This window comes from Acomys russatus, chromosome 13 (genome assembly GCF_903995435.1).
Source record: "Acomys russatus chromosome 13, mAcoRus1.1, whole genome shotgun sequence".
NCBI lineage: Eukaryota > Metazoa > Chordata > Mammalia > Rodentia > Muridae > Acomys > Acomys russatus.
Window position 1 is genome coordinate 45,611,667 of NC_067149.1, and position 16,925 is coordinate 45,628,591.

A 16,925-nucleotide genomic window follows, 5' to 3' on the forward strand; every position below is an offset into this window, starting at 1 on the left:
GTTAACAAACCCAAAGAGCAGACACAAAACAACAGTCACTTGAGTCGCAAACTTATAGGAGGCACTGATCAGTGCAAGGGTGCCTGGCACTTCTGCAGAGCATTACCTGTTGTTTCTACAGAGCTGCTATTCTCCTCCTTGTGATCTTCTTCCTCTTTCAGTACATTTTCAGTGTCACTGGTCTCATCCAGCCCGCTGCCCCCGTGAGGAGACACTCGCTTTCCCCTAACAGTCTCGCTGTGCTCTGAGTCTTCTTCCTCTGAACTGTCCTTGGACTCCTCAGACTCCTCCTCAGACTCCTCCTCAGATGGAAACGCCTCTTCGGCTGTACAGTGGCCAGAGTCAGAAGCGGTGAGCGCTGCTTTTCTCACTGGGGAAGGCTTCTCTCCATCCAGTTGGTCCCCCCACTGATGGGCTGCAGACAGTCTTGGCCCACTATCTCCTCCAACGGATTTGGGTTCCCCAATGTCCCTCTCTCCTGCAATGGAGTCACCATCTTCGCTGCTTTCGTCGGCTTCCCCCGCCTCCTCCTCTCCCCCTGAGCTCCTCTCCAGATCGTCATCACTATCAGCGAATGCTGGCAAATCCACCTCACTGTCTTCGTCCTGCTCCTCAAGTTTGGGCCGCTTGCTTCCCCTAGCAGTCATGTACTCACAGGCGCTGGCTTCAGCACCTTCCTCCTCCTCCTCCTCTGCTTCATCATCACTAGAGCCATTTTCCATCCTGTCACCTTCAGACATTTCTTCATCATCTTCACTTTCTTCATCTCCAGATTCATCTTCTGTGTCTCCAAAAACGGCTTTCCGACGCACTCGACCAGTTTTCACATCTACTTGCTTTTCCTCTTTTGGCATCCGCAGCCTGTATTTTGAATAAATAAAGACTAATTCAAATTTTACAGTAAGCAGCTAATCCAGAATGTTGATCCACTATGAAAGAAAAGGAAAGCTAAGGCAGGAGGGTTCAAGGTCCTGCCTGGGCTCAGAGTAAGTTAAGACTACATGGGCAACTCAGGAACTTAGTGAGACCCTGTCCCCAAATACAAATTTGAAGAGAAAGGACTGGAGTCAGAGTTTGTCAGCAGCACTCTGGCCTGGCCTCGGCAGAGCCCTGTGCTCACTCTTTAGCATCTACTAAAGAAACAACACCATCATTAAATAATTGAAAAGCAAATTCACACCGTTCCCTAATGACACACTTGCAAAGCATTCACAGAGAGAACAGGGAGATTCTTGTTAGAAACAAGCAAAACAATTACACTTTAGAAAAACTATTCAAAGGGAAGTTATTAGTACATCTTCAAAAATTGATTCCAGGTCCAAAGGGCAACATAAGCCTGGGTCACCCTGGTGTCAGAAAATATTATGTTCATGCTCACAGATTAGTGGGGTGTGCCTAGACAACATGGGAGACTCCACACTGAGGGTCAAATCTAGGACAATGTAAGCATCAGAGAAAAATGACAGTAAGGGATGGTAGCACACAAAAATGAAACCAAAGCCCGGAGTAAACAGCAATGCAGAGATCAGGCAGGAAGGACAGCTCTTTGTCAAAGAGTGCCACCAATTATAAAAATCTAAAGTATGCCGGAAGACAGTTCCCAAGTCAGAAACACAAGCAAAACAATGACTATATAAAAAATGCACAGACAGTCCAGCTCCCCTGGCAATGAGCAAAGAGACTCCTTGGTGGTGGTGGTCTTCTTATATGTAAGTCAGTGGCAGAACAGATGGCAGTCCTTTGTTCATCCTAGCTTGATATCTGGCTTGGTGAACAAAGCTGAATTATGCCTAGGACTCATAAAAATCCAATCAAATCTGGATAGCACAGTGCAGGAGAAGGAAGACAGAGACCTGCAGACCTCCATACTACCCACAGACCAGCGCACAGCACAGGCAGGCCATGGACACCCCTTGCTGCCATGCCACACAGATGGAGGATGTCACCCAGGGGTGCAGCCAGACATGTGGCCAGCCTGCAGTGGGAGCCATACAATTGAGCAAGCATGTGGTGGTCAGATGGGAGAGAAAGAAGTGGAGCAGATTGAGCATTATGAAGAGAGATGGCCAGCCCCACCTCCTGGAGCCATGGTGAGGTCCCAGCCCAAGCTGCCACTGAGGGCTATATCTGGGTCTGCAGGGCTTAGTATTGATGTCTGTGGCTCATACTACCCCTAGAGAACATGGGGATGCCCCTGGTCGGGGAGCCATTAGGGACCACATGTATGTGCAGGGTCTGTGCATAACTGGCCCCGCCCCTTAGTGGACGCAGCACTATGGAGAGCTGGCCCCATCTCTCACCTGCAGAAGCACTTGGGAGAGCAGGCCCTGAGGGGATGAGTGTGGGAGAGCTGGCCCCACCATTCATCGGCGATGGAGTGGCACAGACACAGAGGTGATGATCCTGACCCCTCCCTACCTCAGGCAGTCAGGAAAGCTGCCCACAGGTCATAAGCTTGGGAGAGCTAACCTTGCCCCTTACCAGCTGCAGAGCTAGAGGGTGAGCCCTGCACCTTACCTGGACAGCAGAGCACAGCTGAACCAGGTGGTGGGGGTGGTAGTAAGACAGCTGAGGGTGAGAGCACAGGAGAGCTGGCCTCCCCTCATCTGCTGTGAGGTGGCATGGGTACCAGGGTGATGCCATCCCTCCTTTGTTCCTTACTACCTATGGCAGTTGGGGGAGCTGGCCCCAGGGTCATGAGAGTGGGTCAGTTGGCTTTGCCCCTCACTGGCTGCAGCATTCCAAGGAACAGGTTTTGCACTTTACCTGTAACTGGTCCTGGTCAAGGGGACACAGGTGAGCCAGCCCCGAGGGTGAGAGTGAGGGAGAGGTGGCCCCGCCAATTGTCATAGCTCTGGAGAGCTAGCCCTGCCCCCTTACTGCACCTTGCCAGGGTAACGCAGCAGAGCTGGCCCTGATGGGGAAGTCATAGGTAAGCAGCCCTGAGGGTGTCAAAGGGAGAGAGCTGGGCCAGCCTCTTTATCACTGCAGCACTTGGGAGAGTGGGCCTCACACCTTGCCTGGGCAGCACAGTAGAGCTTGGCTCTGGAAGTGTGGGTGCGGGTGAGCCGGCCACCAGGGCATAAGAGTGGGAGAGCTGGCCCTGCCTCCTGATGATGGTGGCATTGGGTGGCCTAGCCAGAGCAGTGCTAGAGAGCTCGCCCTGGTGGTGTGGCTAATAGAGCCAGTGCACTGGCCAGCTCAGCTACTACCCAGGCCCAGATCAAAGGCTCTGAGTTGGCCTATCCCAAAATCTATCTCATCTACAAATGGTTGGGACTTATGAAAGAGCCAATCCTGCTGGTCCAAAGGTGCAGGATCTCCATGACACATTGATGGCACATGACAATATTGATGGCATCACAGAAGCCAGAGATCTCGAACCAGACCAGTGGCTCACTGCAATGAACATCTGCTAGATGTGTGGACTGTGGAACAACACTGTGGCACACTACTGCTTGCACAATGAGATGGTATCTATGCTCTGTTGTTGTTGTTGTTGTTGTTGTGTGTGTTTATTTTGGGGGTGAGGTTGCAAGGGCAAAGGGAGGATATGAGGGGACAGGAAGACGAGTGGGACTGGGGTATATAATGTGAAACTCAAAAAGAATCAATAGAAAGTTTTTAAAAATGCTTAGACAAATGATCAGGATATTTAAAATATAAAGCTATTTATTATATGTATGTATGTGTGTGCCTACAGAGTTTATATGTACCATGAGCATGCAGGTGGCCAAGGCAGTCAAAGGGTGTCAGAGTCCCTGGAACTGGAGTGACTGGCACTTGTGAGGCTACAGATGTGGGTGCCAGGCACTGAACCCATGTCCTCTGCAGAAGTAGGAAGTGCTCTTAACCACTAAGCAATTTCTCAAGCCCTTGGAACAGAGACTCTTTAATGAACTTTTTAATCTTTCAAGTTACCATGCTAAGCAATAACGCAGAGTAGAATAAACTACACTGTGTATAGTCTGTCATTTTCAGAATGATTACCAGGTGTGAGTAGAACAACAACAAAAAATAATAAATCACTATTTAGCAAGCACTAAACACACTAAGTACAATGGTACATAAGCTCCCAATAGGCTGAAAAATGAACCATGTTAGTGGACATCTACCATGGTGATTAAAAAATAAATAAATAAATGTATGGATGACTTTCAGACAGAAGACATGTGCCTTTGGACAGAACCCGAATAAACAGCTAGATATTACTCTCAAAGTTCAGTCACTAAAGATATCCAAATAATCTCCCAGAAAATTAAAAGCAACCAATAGACAAGCTTGTGTAGTATTTGAGAATTATTCTGAATATTTCTGTTTAAAACAAGTCTTGTATTTTAGTAAAGATATAACGTTATGTAATGTTACATAAGTGAAAAACTGTCAAGAAACACATGAATATTCACAGTAAACTACAAAATCTGGAGTCAAATCCCCTCAAAATAAAAGCTGTGATGGTAGAATGGTAGGTAATTTAATTTTTACTTTAACTTTTTAAAATTAAACATTAGGGAAGAGCCATTAGCATGTGTCATTGTACAAAGACAGACAGTTGCAGCCAATCCTGGCTTTCTGAGTTTGATTCCTGGAATTGACATGGTGAATAGAAAACCAACTCTTAACAAGTTGTATACAGGATATAAAGTGAAAAAGAAAGACAGAGAGAGAGAGAGAGAGAGAGAGAGAGAGAGAGAGAGAGAGACCAAGCTGTATGCATGTGCGCACACACAGAAATAATTGTTAAGAACATTTTTAAATTTAAAAAAATTTAGAAAATGCTAGACTTACCCTTGATTATCTATATCTTCTGATCCTAGAGGTTTGGAATCAGAAAACAGTGTCACTCTGCTTGAAGCCATCTTAGCATCTATACTGGCATGGGTGGAGATGAGACTCTGGACCAGTTCGTGAGTAGGGCCTGTTTCCTCCTGCCAAAGCCCGGAGAGTGTGTAAGTGAGCAAAACAAAAGGACTCTGGGGACACAGTAGTTTCACCATTTCACACAGGCCAAAGATGCTGAGCAGTTATGGCTGCAAACTGCTCATGCAGAAGAGCTGAGAGCTCAGTTCCCAGCACAGCACCCACGGCAGGAAGCTCACAGCCACCAGGAACCCAGCACCACAAAGAGCTGACATCTGCCTCTATGGCCACCTGAAAAAACACACACACACACACACACACACACACACACACACACACACACACACACACACAATTTCTCACTGTCTCAAGAAAAAAGAAAATTCTTGCAACAAAGCTTAAACTTGATCCCCAACATTGGAGGCGCTTCTCAAGTTCATGTATTACATCAGTCTGACCTAAGCATGTAGCTAGGAGAACTCCAGGTCTCAACACTAGCCAAGAACAATTTTAACCCAGTAAGATTACATTTCAAAAAATTAACAAAAATCTACAGTCCCCATCAGTCCCAAGGCTCAGCAAAGAACCTAACAGCCAAAGGACAGTTGGGCGTGGTAGCACATGCCTATAACCCCAGCACTCAGGAGGCAGAGGCAGGTGGATCTCTGGAGCTCGAGGCCAGCCTGGTCTACAAAGTAAGTCCAGGACAGGCAAGGCTACACAGAGAAACCCTGTCTTCAAAAACAAAACAAAACAAAAAACAAAACAAGAGCAGAAGGACAGGAATAGCGCTCTGTAGCGCTGCCTCACGGCACAGCCACTGCTGTCATGAGCTGGCAGCACCTGTGCTGCTCTACACGAGGTGGAGCCAGTTGACTACATTCCCGCCAGGGTTGGGGCCAGGTTCATGAGCCCCAGCCCTCCCTGAGGAGCCACTGACAGTTAATGGCTGCTGAGGTGGGAATCTCTTTTTTTTGTTGTTGTTGTCCTTTTAACATGGGAGGGTGTTTTGTCTGCACATTGTCATCTGTGGTGCCTGAAAGGTCCCAGGTGCTCTGAACTTCCTGATGTAGGCAGTCTTCATGCAGTAAACAACTCCAAGCCCATTCTCATGCAGTAAGCTTAACTAGGCTCAGCGAGTCCTTATGAGAAATGGCTGAGAAGAGTGTCAGCAGGGAAGGAAGGGTGAGGAAGGAGAAAGAAGTGTGGCAGCTGCTAAAACCCATCAACATACAGGTGGAGCTAGTCAGAGCAAGTTTACAAAAACTGAGAGGTGTCCAGTGGGAAAGTGAGGGAAGGGGAGGGTAACTGGGATGACAATGATCAAGATATTACATACACATGTATAAAATTATCAAATAAATATTTCAAACAATAACAGTATCTCAACTTCTTAAACACACCTACCTGGCTCTAACAGAGGGAAGACGAAATGCAACAGAAAAAGGAAAAGGACAAATAACACTGGATGTTGAATAAAGCCTCAAAAAATCATTATTTTATATTTACCTAAAATTATTCATAATCCATACAAGGACATATGTACATATCTTAGATGAAACACACATACACACACAAATAGGAACGTAATGAAGCATGCCACTTCACTCAGCCTAGCACTTCTCCACAAGAGCCATTGACTAACAAAACCCCCAATATTCAGCATGAGGAATTTCCATTGAGTGGTTAGTCAGCGAAGTCCAAGTGACACCCTAAACAATACAGGCCATTGCTGTTGCCCTCAGCTGCTTCTCAGAGGATGAGGGTACGTTCCTACTGCTGAAGACACCACATACTTAGGACAGAGAACGCAGAGGATTCAAGCAGGATCCTCCCTGAGGCCTGGCTTTCACAGTACCAGAAAACGCTAAGCCAGCCAAGGGAAGGAAGCTGCGATGCCTATGAACTCTAACAATGACAAATGTAACAAGATATTCCCAGAGCTGTAACTGGTACTCATACCTGGGCAATAACCAACAGCTAATCAGACTTAAGGCCGGCACACCAGGAGGGAAACCATGCCTAGTGCTGGCAAGCTAACCAACCAGGAGCTAGTGAAGTCATGGATCTTAGACCAGCATAATTCCCGACTGCATTCTGAAATGTATCCTTATCCCCACAGGTAAGTATAGCTATTACCCCTCATCAAAGGGGTGATAATCCAAATAGAGGCCATTATAGAAAACCATAACTGGCCATAATGCACAGATCAACAGATCAGGGGTGCCTAGTGCCAACAATAGATTTACAACACAACTAAGAGAGGGCAGAAAGATTGTAAGTGCCAGAGGACCAGGAGTTCTGTGGTTGACATTTTGTTTCCTAGAAATGACAGGGAAGCTACAGCCCTGATACCACCATAATATGGCTGCCTACGTAAGACTTAAATAATGACAACACCGACAGACATGCTAATAAGGTGGGGGCAACCTCATGTCCCACAAAAAGCTGTAGGCAACTAGTGACTGCTAAGGGAGAGAGAATTAGTCTTCCCCAGGGATGAATCCCTTAATTAATTATCCAATACAAAGTCAGGCCTGAAATTAAATACACACAAACACCATCAAATGGACTTCTTTATATTTCTATTTACATACGTGAATATATTTATAAGCAACAATAACAATAAAAGAAAAAGAGGCTATGTTGCAGGATATTTGATCCCATTTGTGATCCCTGAGATTGTGAGCTGTAAAAACCTGTCTTTTGTTGGCATGGTTGAACCCTAACACACACCGTTAATCTAAGAGCTTTCTGTACACAGGATTTAATAAAGTTAACCCTAGGTTAAGAGGTGGAGCAAGAAACCTGCTGACAGGGATTGAAGAACAGGAGGGACTTTGAGTTGAGGGGTATTTAAGACAGCCTGTAAAAGTAAAGGGAGCTTTCAGCTCTCTAGCTCTTCAGCTCCTCGGCCTTTGGCTTTTTGAGCTTTGAGCAAGCAAATGTTTGGTCTTGGACTTTTTGGCTTTTTCCTCCTGGGCTATCAGCTGAGCTAGTGAGCCTTTTGTGTCTTTTCCATCAGGATGTGAGCTGAGTAGGAAGGTCAGCTGGGTGCTCTCTCTGCCTCTCTGAGCTAGCAGGTTTTCACCCTAGCATCTGGCTCCTGAATCTTTATGGTAAAATTAAAGTTTGGGAGTTTCATTTAAACGAACAATGTTATATATTGGAGGGGGGAGCAAGGAAGAGGTTGGAGGAAAAGGAAGAATATGATTTAATTAATTAGGATTTTTAGAAGTTGTAAATTAAAAGGAATAAAAATATCACCAATTGTGCAAGCAAATGCGCGCACACACACACACACCACCAAAGCTATACAGAGATGTCTCAAAAAGGAGACTAGAATAAGAGCACTCTAGACCTAGAAAACACTCCAGTTTTCTAGAAAGATGAGCGTGACAGGAGTCATGCTGGCAGTGGTGCCAACAACTGGGGACTTCAAATCCGAAGAGTATGAAAAATATAGTATTTTATTTTCTCTTGGTACAATGGAAACATCTTTATAATCTTTTTTCATAAACTTGGATTAAAAGAAAAAACTTCAATAAGTAGAATATGAGCACAGTACTTGATAAGAAAAGATTTGTACAGAATAATTCAGAAAAGAGAACACTTCCTACCATCTCCTGGAAGCCATGGCTACCACCGAGGTCCACATAGACAGCATCTTTGTCGTACAGCACACCCCCAACCCCAGAGAGAGGTGCGTAGACCAGCTTCTCCTTCTCATTCAAACAGCGCTTCTTTTGCTGCTCTGGAAGAGCACAGGGGTCTGGGAGAAAACTGACATCGCTGACAACAAAATCTCCTACCCCTGTAAGACAGAACCCAGAAAGCAACTTGACAAGAAGTCAAGCATTCAGAAACAAACAAGTGTCAACAGTTGGAAAAATCATCCCTGCATTTGAAGGCTTAAGGTAGGACACAGGAACGGCCCACTAAGCAGTAGACTTTGCTAGCTAGACAGTATTGTATCCACTCAACACCCTGGCAGATGCTAGCTAGACAGTATTGTATCCACTCAACACTCTGGTGGATGATACATAGCTGGGTTATTCTTAAGACTTCCAGAATACGGCTCTGCCTTGTTTGGTGTTCCAGAGGAACGAAACCATCGCAAGAGGTCAACAAATACAGTGTGCTTTATGGTAAGAGAATACCTGGCATGTGAATCTGGCTGTTATTTTTCAGGTAAGCTCCTCGTAAGTAACCATAAAGAGACACCTTCCGGTCACACTTGACGTTTGTGCGGATATCCTCAGGGTTTGTCAAATCTTCCATCCTAGAAAAGTAAAATATAATTGCATGGCAGGAAGAAACATAAACAGTACTTACACCTCTCATTGTGTGTTGACAACTCTTATTCGTGGGCTGGGAGCATATCTCGGTGGTTCAACAGTGCCCACCACAGGAGGCCTGGAGTCTAGCCTCGAGCACCATAAAAACAAGGTTTGCTCTTTGAGGACATCGTTTAGAAAACTAGAAAACACAGAACTCAGGAAGCGTGGCTCTTCATCTTCCGGAGGACAAGCAGCAGAAACACGACTGGCTCCACAAGACAGGGCAGCCCACAAGACACGCTAAGGGAGACGGTGCCTTGGTGGGTCAGGGAAAACCCAGAGCATGCTTAGAAAAGCTCTGTTTGGAAGAGTTCAGATTAGACAGCTGGCTGAGGTTTTTCACTAGCCTTGACATGAAGAAAGACACAAGTCAAACAGGTGCAGCGTGCTTTAGGCAGAAGGATACCATCACTGAGGCCTCAGCTCTTCCCATTTTCCTGTTTCTGGCTTTTTGTTTTGTTTGGGAAAAACAAAAAATAAAAAACAAAACAGGTAGTGGTGGCACACACCTTTAATCCCAGCACTCAGGAGTCAGAGACAGAGGCAGGCAGATCTCTGAGTTCGAGGCCAGCCTGGTCTACAGAGCAAGATCCAGGACAGCCAGGCCGATTATACAAATAAACCTTATCTTGAAAAAACAAACAAACAATAAAGAAAAAACAAAAAACAATGCTGGGGATCAGCCAGAGGCTTTGTGCAAACCCTCTATGCACTGAGTTGTATCCCTAGCCCTTACCTTCACTGTATTTTAAAAGTATTCACTCTAAAAAGCATTGAATCTTACAGTGAATGCACACAACAGGCTCTATCACTGATGTTTCTCAAACTTTAAAAAGAAAGGAAGGAAGGAAGGAAAGAAGGAAGACAAAGACCAGGGAGAAAAGACATTCACACTTGTATGTTACCTGTCTGCCAGGATGTAAGGATGAGAAGTTTGCCATGTGAGAGGCCTAAACTTCATAACGGTAATAAATCGGCCCAGGTTGTGAATCTCTTGGTTCTGGTACTCTCCATGCACCATTCCAGAAAGGTAGAACAGCTTGGCACCCTAGCATAACAAAAAGTAAACGTGAATGGCAATCAGACATGTGCAACGTCATAAAAAGCAGGGTCACGAGAAGCCACTGTCTTGGCTGCCTTCTTCAGGTCCCGTCATGAAGGCCTCACAAAGCACACTTCTCTCAGTAAACACTGGCGTCAGTGGAGAAGGCATTGAGGTTCCTGGGCAGAGAAAGGATTTTGTGAGCAATGGGCCACAGCAGTACAAGAAGGAGAAACGACAGGTCCTGGTCCTTACTTCTGAAGCACAGCATCAAACCATGGCCAACAGTGTACACTGTCTCATATAGTGTGCAGAAGCAAATGAAGTACCAAGATGCCCCAATAAAGACCACGTGGAGGGAACAGCCAAGGACCAGAAGTACATGCACACAGGAAACCCCAGAGGTGTGAGTAGCTGTCATCCTGGCTGCGTTAAAGGATTAGTGACAGGGCCCAACAACACTCTTCCTCCTACCGGGTAGACCTCCGTCCAGAACCTATGCTTCAATCGCTTCTTCGTCTTCTTGAGTTGCTTGTTATGCTTGAAGGAGTCTAGATGGGTGAGAACTCCCATAATCTTAGGGAAGCCGTGTACTTGACAGATGTTCAGAAACTCAAATGTCTCCATTTCAAACCCAAAGCTGGCATCTATAAGCATGAGCACCTAAAAACAGAACACAAGTTCTCACAGAAGCCATGAAAATGCTCCACCCAGACCAAGAGGCAGCAAGTTATAGCCCATGGGTCAAATCAAGCCACATATTTGTTTCCTTAAATGTTCAAAAGAACAACACAAAATATTCATGCTCTCAAAATTACAGAATTAATATTTCAGTCATTTTAAAAACACAAGGCTTAGCAAGCTTATCCTACACTACACTATAAGTAACACTTAAATAACCCCCAAATTTAAATATATGTATATTTAAAATGGGTATAGCTTTATGGGGCTAAAGAGAGACTGCTCAACAGTTAGAGCACTTGTTCTTACAGAGGACCCAGGTTTAATTCCCAGCATCCACATGGCAGCTTAGAACCATCAATAACTTCCATTCCAGGGATCCAACACTCTCTTCTCACCTCTGCAGGTACCCAACATGCACATGGTACAGACTCACATGAAACCACTCATATACATAAAATAAATAAACCTTAAATATACACACACACAGACACACAATTCTATTATCCTGTCATTCTAGGTTAAGAGACAGCTAAAAAAAAGTAAGTAATGAACACCACCAGTTTCAAAACTCAATGCAGGCTGTTTTGCCTGTGATTAGCACTATATATTGTCTACTGATGAACCCTGACCACTTCACCCTACTATAGTCATTAAGAATGGAAAATTTATGGGTTGGACAAGTTGCTGGGCAGAAGGAAGTTGGGGAGTCATCAACCATCTTACCCAGCTGTAAACCCCAGGAGCTACAACAGTGATGACCTGCCAGGAAAGTTATGTTCACCACTCAAATCACCATTATGGTGGTAACCGGCTGCTTTTGGCTGAATTTGAAGCAAGTTCCATAGAATTCACTGTGGAACCTGGTTAAAAGCCCATGGCTAGGGAGGCCATAGGCTCTCAAGGAGAATCTATTACTGGTGTTTTGTTAAAAGGGTACAGTGTTGGTCTGTCTTCTGAATAATTGTTTAGCCAGGTATGGTGGGTGATACATACTTTAATCCCTGAACCTGGGAGACACAGACATGCAGATCTGAGTTTGAGGCTAGCTCGGCAGGCCAGCACTCAGGGCTCACAGTGAGACCCTGTATCAGCGATCAAAACAAAGCTGCCTCGGTTAGCCTGACTCTAGGCCTTCTTCAGAGATTCTTTCTGCAATGGATGGCAATTAATAAAGACTCATGGCTGGTCAAGCAACTGTGGAGTGCCTGGCCCTAAACAGGACATCGGTGTCACTGTGTCACCCTCTCCAGGGCTCAGAACACTGCAGAAGACAGTAGGAAAAGAATGTTAAAAGCCAGAGGGTGGAAGAGCACACTCAAGAACTCAGGGCTTCTGTGGTTACCTGGACACTGAGGCCATCAGCACGCCCCCGTGCATGGGGTTCCACCCCACACTGGTGCTACAGGCAATTAGTGGATGTGGAGAGAGGAGTCAGGGATAAAATACCAGTGTTCCAGCAAATAACCAACTCACATAAGCAGCCATGATTAAACACACTGGGTCATATAAATCACTAAATAAAAAGACAGCAGCACTGTATGGTGGCCCACACCATTGATCCCAGCACTCAGGAAGCAGAGGCGGTTGGATCTCTGAGTTTGAGACCAGCCTGGTCTACAGAGACCAGGACAACCAAGGCTACACAGAGAAGCCATCTCAAAAAAGACAACAAAGTGGTCTAGTTGGGAGGATTTCAGTAGGAGACGGAGATGTGAAGGGATAATAGGGGGCAAAAATGACCAAAATTCTATATACACATATAGGAAGTTGTCAAACAATAATACAAAAAGTGTTATATATAACAAAAATGTATGCTTAAAAAGAAAAGGGGATGGAGATTGTGGCTCATTAAGAATAAAGGGCCCATGAGGGCTGGAAAGATGGCTCAGAGGTTAAGAGCACTGTCTGCTCTTCCAAAGGTCCTGAGTTCAATTCCCAGCAACAACATGGTGGCTCACAACCATCTACAACAAGATCTGGTGCCCACCTCTGGCATGCAGGTATACATGCAGGCAGAACACTGTATACCTAATAAATAAATAAATCTTAAAAAAAAAAGAAAAGAAAGAAAGAACGAACAAAGGGCCCCGCCCTGTGTAGTGACACACACCTTTAATTTTCAGGAGGCAGAGGCAGGTAGATCTCTGAGTCTGGGGCTAACTGGTCTACAAGATGAGCTCTGGGATAGCCAGGACAAAGAAAGAAAAATAAAGAGTTCATCTCAAAATAGACTACCTGACATGAGTCTCAGTTTCATTACAGGTAAAGAGCACATAGTTCTGGAATGAGCACGTTGGTAGTTATGAAAGATAAATCTACAGAAAGATGTTAGCATACTACCTAGGAAGCATTCAAAACTGCAGGCACTATATGAGCGTGTGTGTGTTCGTTTATATACTAATTTTGTCCACTACTTTCTCTATCCTGCGGTTTTATTTAGGTTTCAGAATGCATTCATCATGCACATTCCATTTTTATGACAGTATCAATAGTTAGCATAATTTCAACCACTTCTACTCTATCTTTCCTTAATAATCACAAGTACTTCCCTGTCACGCTCTCTCTCAGGAGCCTGGGCCACCATTATTAACTTACCAGGTCTGCCACTTTAGCTAGATCAATCATTACATTGATGTCACACCCACACTCAATAATGGAAAGTCTGCGCTTCTTTCCTGTAAGTACAAAAGTGAACACATTACTTAAAATGTTCTACCCATTAATTCTACCATGATCATGTTTTCAACTGTACCCAGTAAAACACCATATACCTTTACAGGAATATGATAATTTAGTTTTATGGCTCAAACTGTCAAACTAGTATCAATTCCATCCTGGTTTCCTTGCATTGGTCTCACCTTAATTTTAAAATATACCAACTGCACCCAGATAAGTAAAGATATTTTAAAAAGGTACACTTCCAGGGTTTATAATGACCATGATCCTGCTGAGCCACAGGCCACTCTCCATCTCCATCAACCTTTCCTATGTTCTCAATATGGCTAAAAACATCATCAAACTGTTCATGCGATAGTCATATGTTCCTGTTCTATTACTATATATAGAAATATCTTCAAACCTAACAAACCAGAATGTTGAGCAATAACTTTCTCAATTAAATATAATAGTCATGGATATCCCAAAGATAAAGAAATGTTCTATTCCATCACTACTATAACAAGCCCCTTCAGATTGCTACCAATACCATTTGGAAATTTTGTTTCATTTCCCCTCACTTAAGCACACAAATTCTAATCCCAGTACCCTGGAGCTTAAGATTCCAAAACGCATCTCTTCAAGTTCAAGGTCAGCCTGGTCTATATAGCAAGTTCCAGGAGAGCCAGAGCTACATAAAGACCATGCCTTAAAAACAAAAACAAACAAAAAGCACACACATTCTCCTAAGAGTAGATTTGAGAAGGAAAGCAGATGAGTGTGGTACATGGGAGCTGACTTACTATTCAATGGACATGCTCACAATGACTGGACCAGTGCTAAACTTTTCCAAGAAGCACACTTGGCAAAGCCAACCAAGTGGTCAGACTAAGCTGGTACACATCTACACTGTTATGTCTAGGAAGTTACCTCTGAAGTGACAGACAATTTAGGAAAAGCAAACGTGATAACAGGGTGTAACAAGATTGGTATTATATTTCCCGTCTGAGCAAACACAAATCCCTCAGGCAACAACACTTGCCACACCAGTCTATGGCAGCATTTCCTACCTGACACAAGTGTCACAGGACCTCTGATCTCAGTCAACTTCTGTCTGGTAAAATTCCGAATGAGGCATCGTATCAAAGTGCTCTTCCCAACTTTTGGAGGCCCCATCACCACGACCACTATTGGTGGGGGTTCTAGTGGGGTTCTGTCAACCACTGGGATGTGATGCTTTTTTGTCTTTAAATCCTGAGTCCTATTAGTTAAAAAAAAAAAAAAAAAAAAAAAAAAATTACTTCCAAAGCACAAAATGCCTTTTACAATACAGAAGTTACAGATAACGGACAATACATGGATACAATTGACTTTAACTTAACTAGTTAACTTCTACCCCAACTCCAATGTAAAAACTATTCTTCACTAAAAACAAAACAGATGACTAAAAAAATAAAGTTAACAATCAAACAAATCATTAAGTGGGGTTGATCTGACTTTAATGTTTAAGAGAATAAAAGGCAAACATGGTGACTGTATAACGGAACGCAAGTAAGAGTGTAGGAGATAAAGTAAACGTTCTATCAACTGGCCCTACATAACTTGTGCCCTGACCCTGTTTCCTCGTCCACAGAACGGGAGTGGGAACAGTGCCTCACCTCTTACCGCTGTTGAAAGCATTTAATTCAGTAATGTTTAAAAGGAAACTGCTAGATGTATAACAATGTCTCCCCAAACACAGCTATTTTAGTAATTTATACTAAATGAAAGATATGGGCAGGGGCACACCACCAGTGTGTTGACGATACGGCACGCCCATGGCCTTCAGACCTGAACTAGACACAAAGCCAAACGCCATCTGTAAGAGGCTCCTACTACCTAATGAGAGAACCACTAACCCCAGCTAAACGTTACCTGTGAAAGGACCGAGCCATCCGCACAGCAGATTGTACCGCAAAAGCTTTGGGGTTTCTCTTCCGGGCATCTTCTTCATCTCCCAGCTGTAGATCCTGCAGGTGCCGTTTCTTTTTCTTGTCAGCTTTAGGCCCACTGTGCTTCTTTCTGTGTTTCTTGTGCTCGTTGGCCTCCATGGTGGCTACTTATCAGTCACAAGTTAAGTCTTAACCTACATGAAGCAGGGTGGCATAGTGGGGGGAATATATTATAATTAGGGCAACACAGGGGTGGGGGGCGGTAAATTTCATTTACTTGCTTATGAAGTGCCGAGGCAGTTCTCCTAATAGAGGTAGAAACTGCTTAGCCACCATCTTCAAGTTCGTTTCTTTTTCTTATGCCATAAAGTAGAAGAGTTACCGGCACCAACAATTTCCTTTTTTGTTATGTTTTGTGTTATCTTAAAGCCATGAGCTTATTCACTTTTGTGATGATAGAAATATTCTCTGTGGTTCTCAGTACAGTAGCCTTGTTAACTTTAACACGTGGTTACAGAAAACTTCAAACGTACTTTGGGAAACTTAAAAAAAAATCTTAAATTTTAATTAATTTTAAACTTAAACAGTCACATATGCCTACTATACTGGACAACTCCGGCCTAGCCACTCACTGAATTAATTAAGTGGCTTTCTCATTTAAGCGAAAACGAATATAAAAGTTGACAACATCAGATCAGTGCTGGACAGATCCGTCTCACAGTAACCGAAGGAAGCACGTTTTGCCCCGACCTATGCTCTCCTCTTTTTGCTGGGAAAAACACACCCAACAGAACTTGGCAAGACTCTCCATGCTGGAGGGGCCCCTCCCCGCCACAGGGTCCAGCACTGCAAAACCGACTCCCTCCGCACTCCCCGGAACCCCTGTCCGGCAGCTGGGAAACTTGCCTTCCAGCCCAGATGCGCGGCTGGGGAGCAGTCTGTCTGGAAGCTTTGAGAACAGACCTCACCTGGAACCCGACTGACGGCCGGCGCCCACGGGGCTCGCGAAAGCGTTCAGGCTCACTGCAAACACGGTACAGCGCGCAACCACGACACCGGAAGCGGAAATTGTCTTTCGCAGGCACCGGTCGGAGGGAAACAAGAAACGGGAGGATGAGGCCCGGGGAAAGAACGACTTTCAGGGGAAAAAGCCGGAAGTAAGCGCTTGATTGGTTGAGGGTGTGCGCAGGCGCTCCTGCTGGATTGGCCATGGCTCCCACCGGGTTCTTGGGCGTAAACGAGCCTCCCACCCTAATCTCCGCAGAGAGTCCGCGGGGCCCTGTGGCCTGGCCCGCTGATTTGAGTCCCAGAGGAAAGCCGGAAAGGTCCTTGAGTCACCGCCGGTCCCAACTTGAAAGCCCGGAGTCCCACTGCCCCGGGTTAGTACTACTGCCCGGTTTGGGGTCCGCCTGC

At 44.9% G+C, this 16,925-nt stretch overlaps 1 protein-coding gene and 1 non-coding gene across 2 annotated transcripts in view; one reads left to right on the plus strand and one right to left on the minus strand.

Annotated features, from left to right (window-relative positions):
• Bms1 (BMS1 ribosome biogenesis factor) overlaps window positions 1-15,729 on the minus strand; it is a 38,645-nt gene extending 22,916 nt beyond the window's left edge. The window contains exons 1-9 of the mRNA XM_051155176.1: window positions 15,496-15,729; window positions 14,652-14,842; window positions 13,522-13,601; window positions 10,717-10,905; window positions 10,106-10,248; window positions 9,021-9,142; window positions 8,481-8,674; window positions 4,789-4,928; window positions 107-861 (exon numbers count right to left, since the gene is read on the minus strand). Coding sequence (XP_051011133.1) covers window positions 107-861; window positions 4,789-4,928; window positions 8,481-8,674; window positions 9,021-9,142; window positions 10,106-10,248; window positions 10,717-10,905; window positions 13,522-13,601; window positions 14,652-14,842; window positions 15,496-15,671 — 1,990 coding nt within the window. The 5' untranslated portion in view covers window positions 15,672-15,729. The remainder of the gene's footprint in view (window positions 1-106; window positions 862-4,788; window positions 4,929-8,480; window positions 8,675-9,020; window positions 9,143-10,105; window positions 10,249-10,716; window positions 10,906-13,521; window positions 13,602-14,651; window positions 14,843-15,495) is intronic.
• On the plus strand, window positions 1,658-1,803 carry LOC127197844 (small nucleolar RNA SNORA48). Its single transcript, XR_007831796.1, has one exon. It is a non-coding gene; the product is annotated as a small nucleolar RNA SNORA48 (small nucleolar RNA).
• Window positions 15,730-16,925: the final 1,196 nt, after the last annotated feature.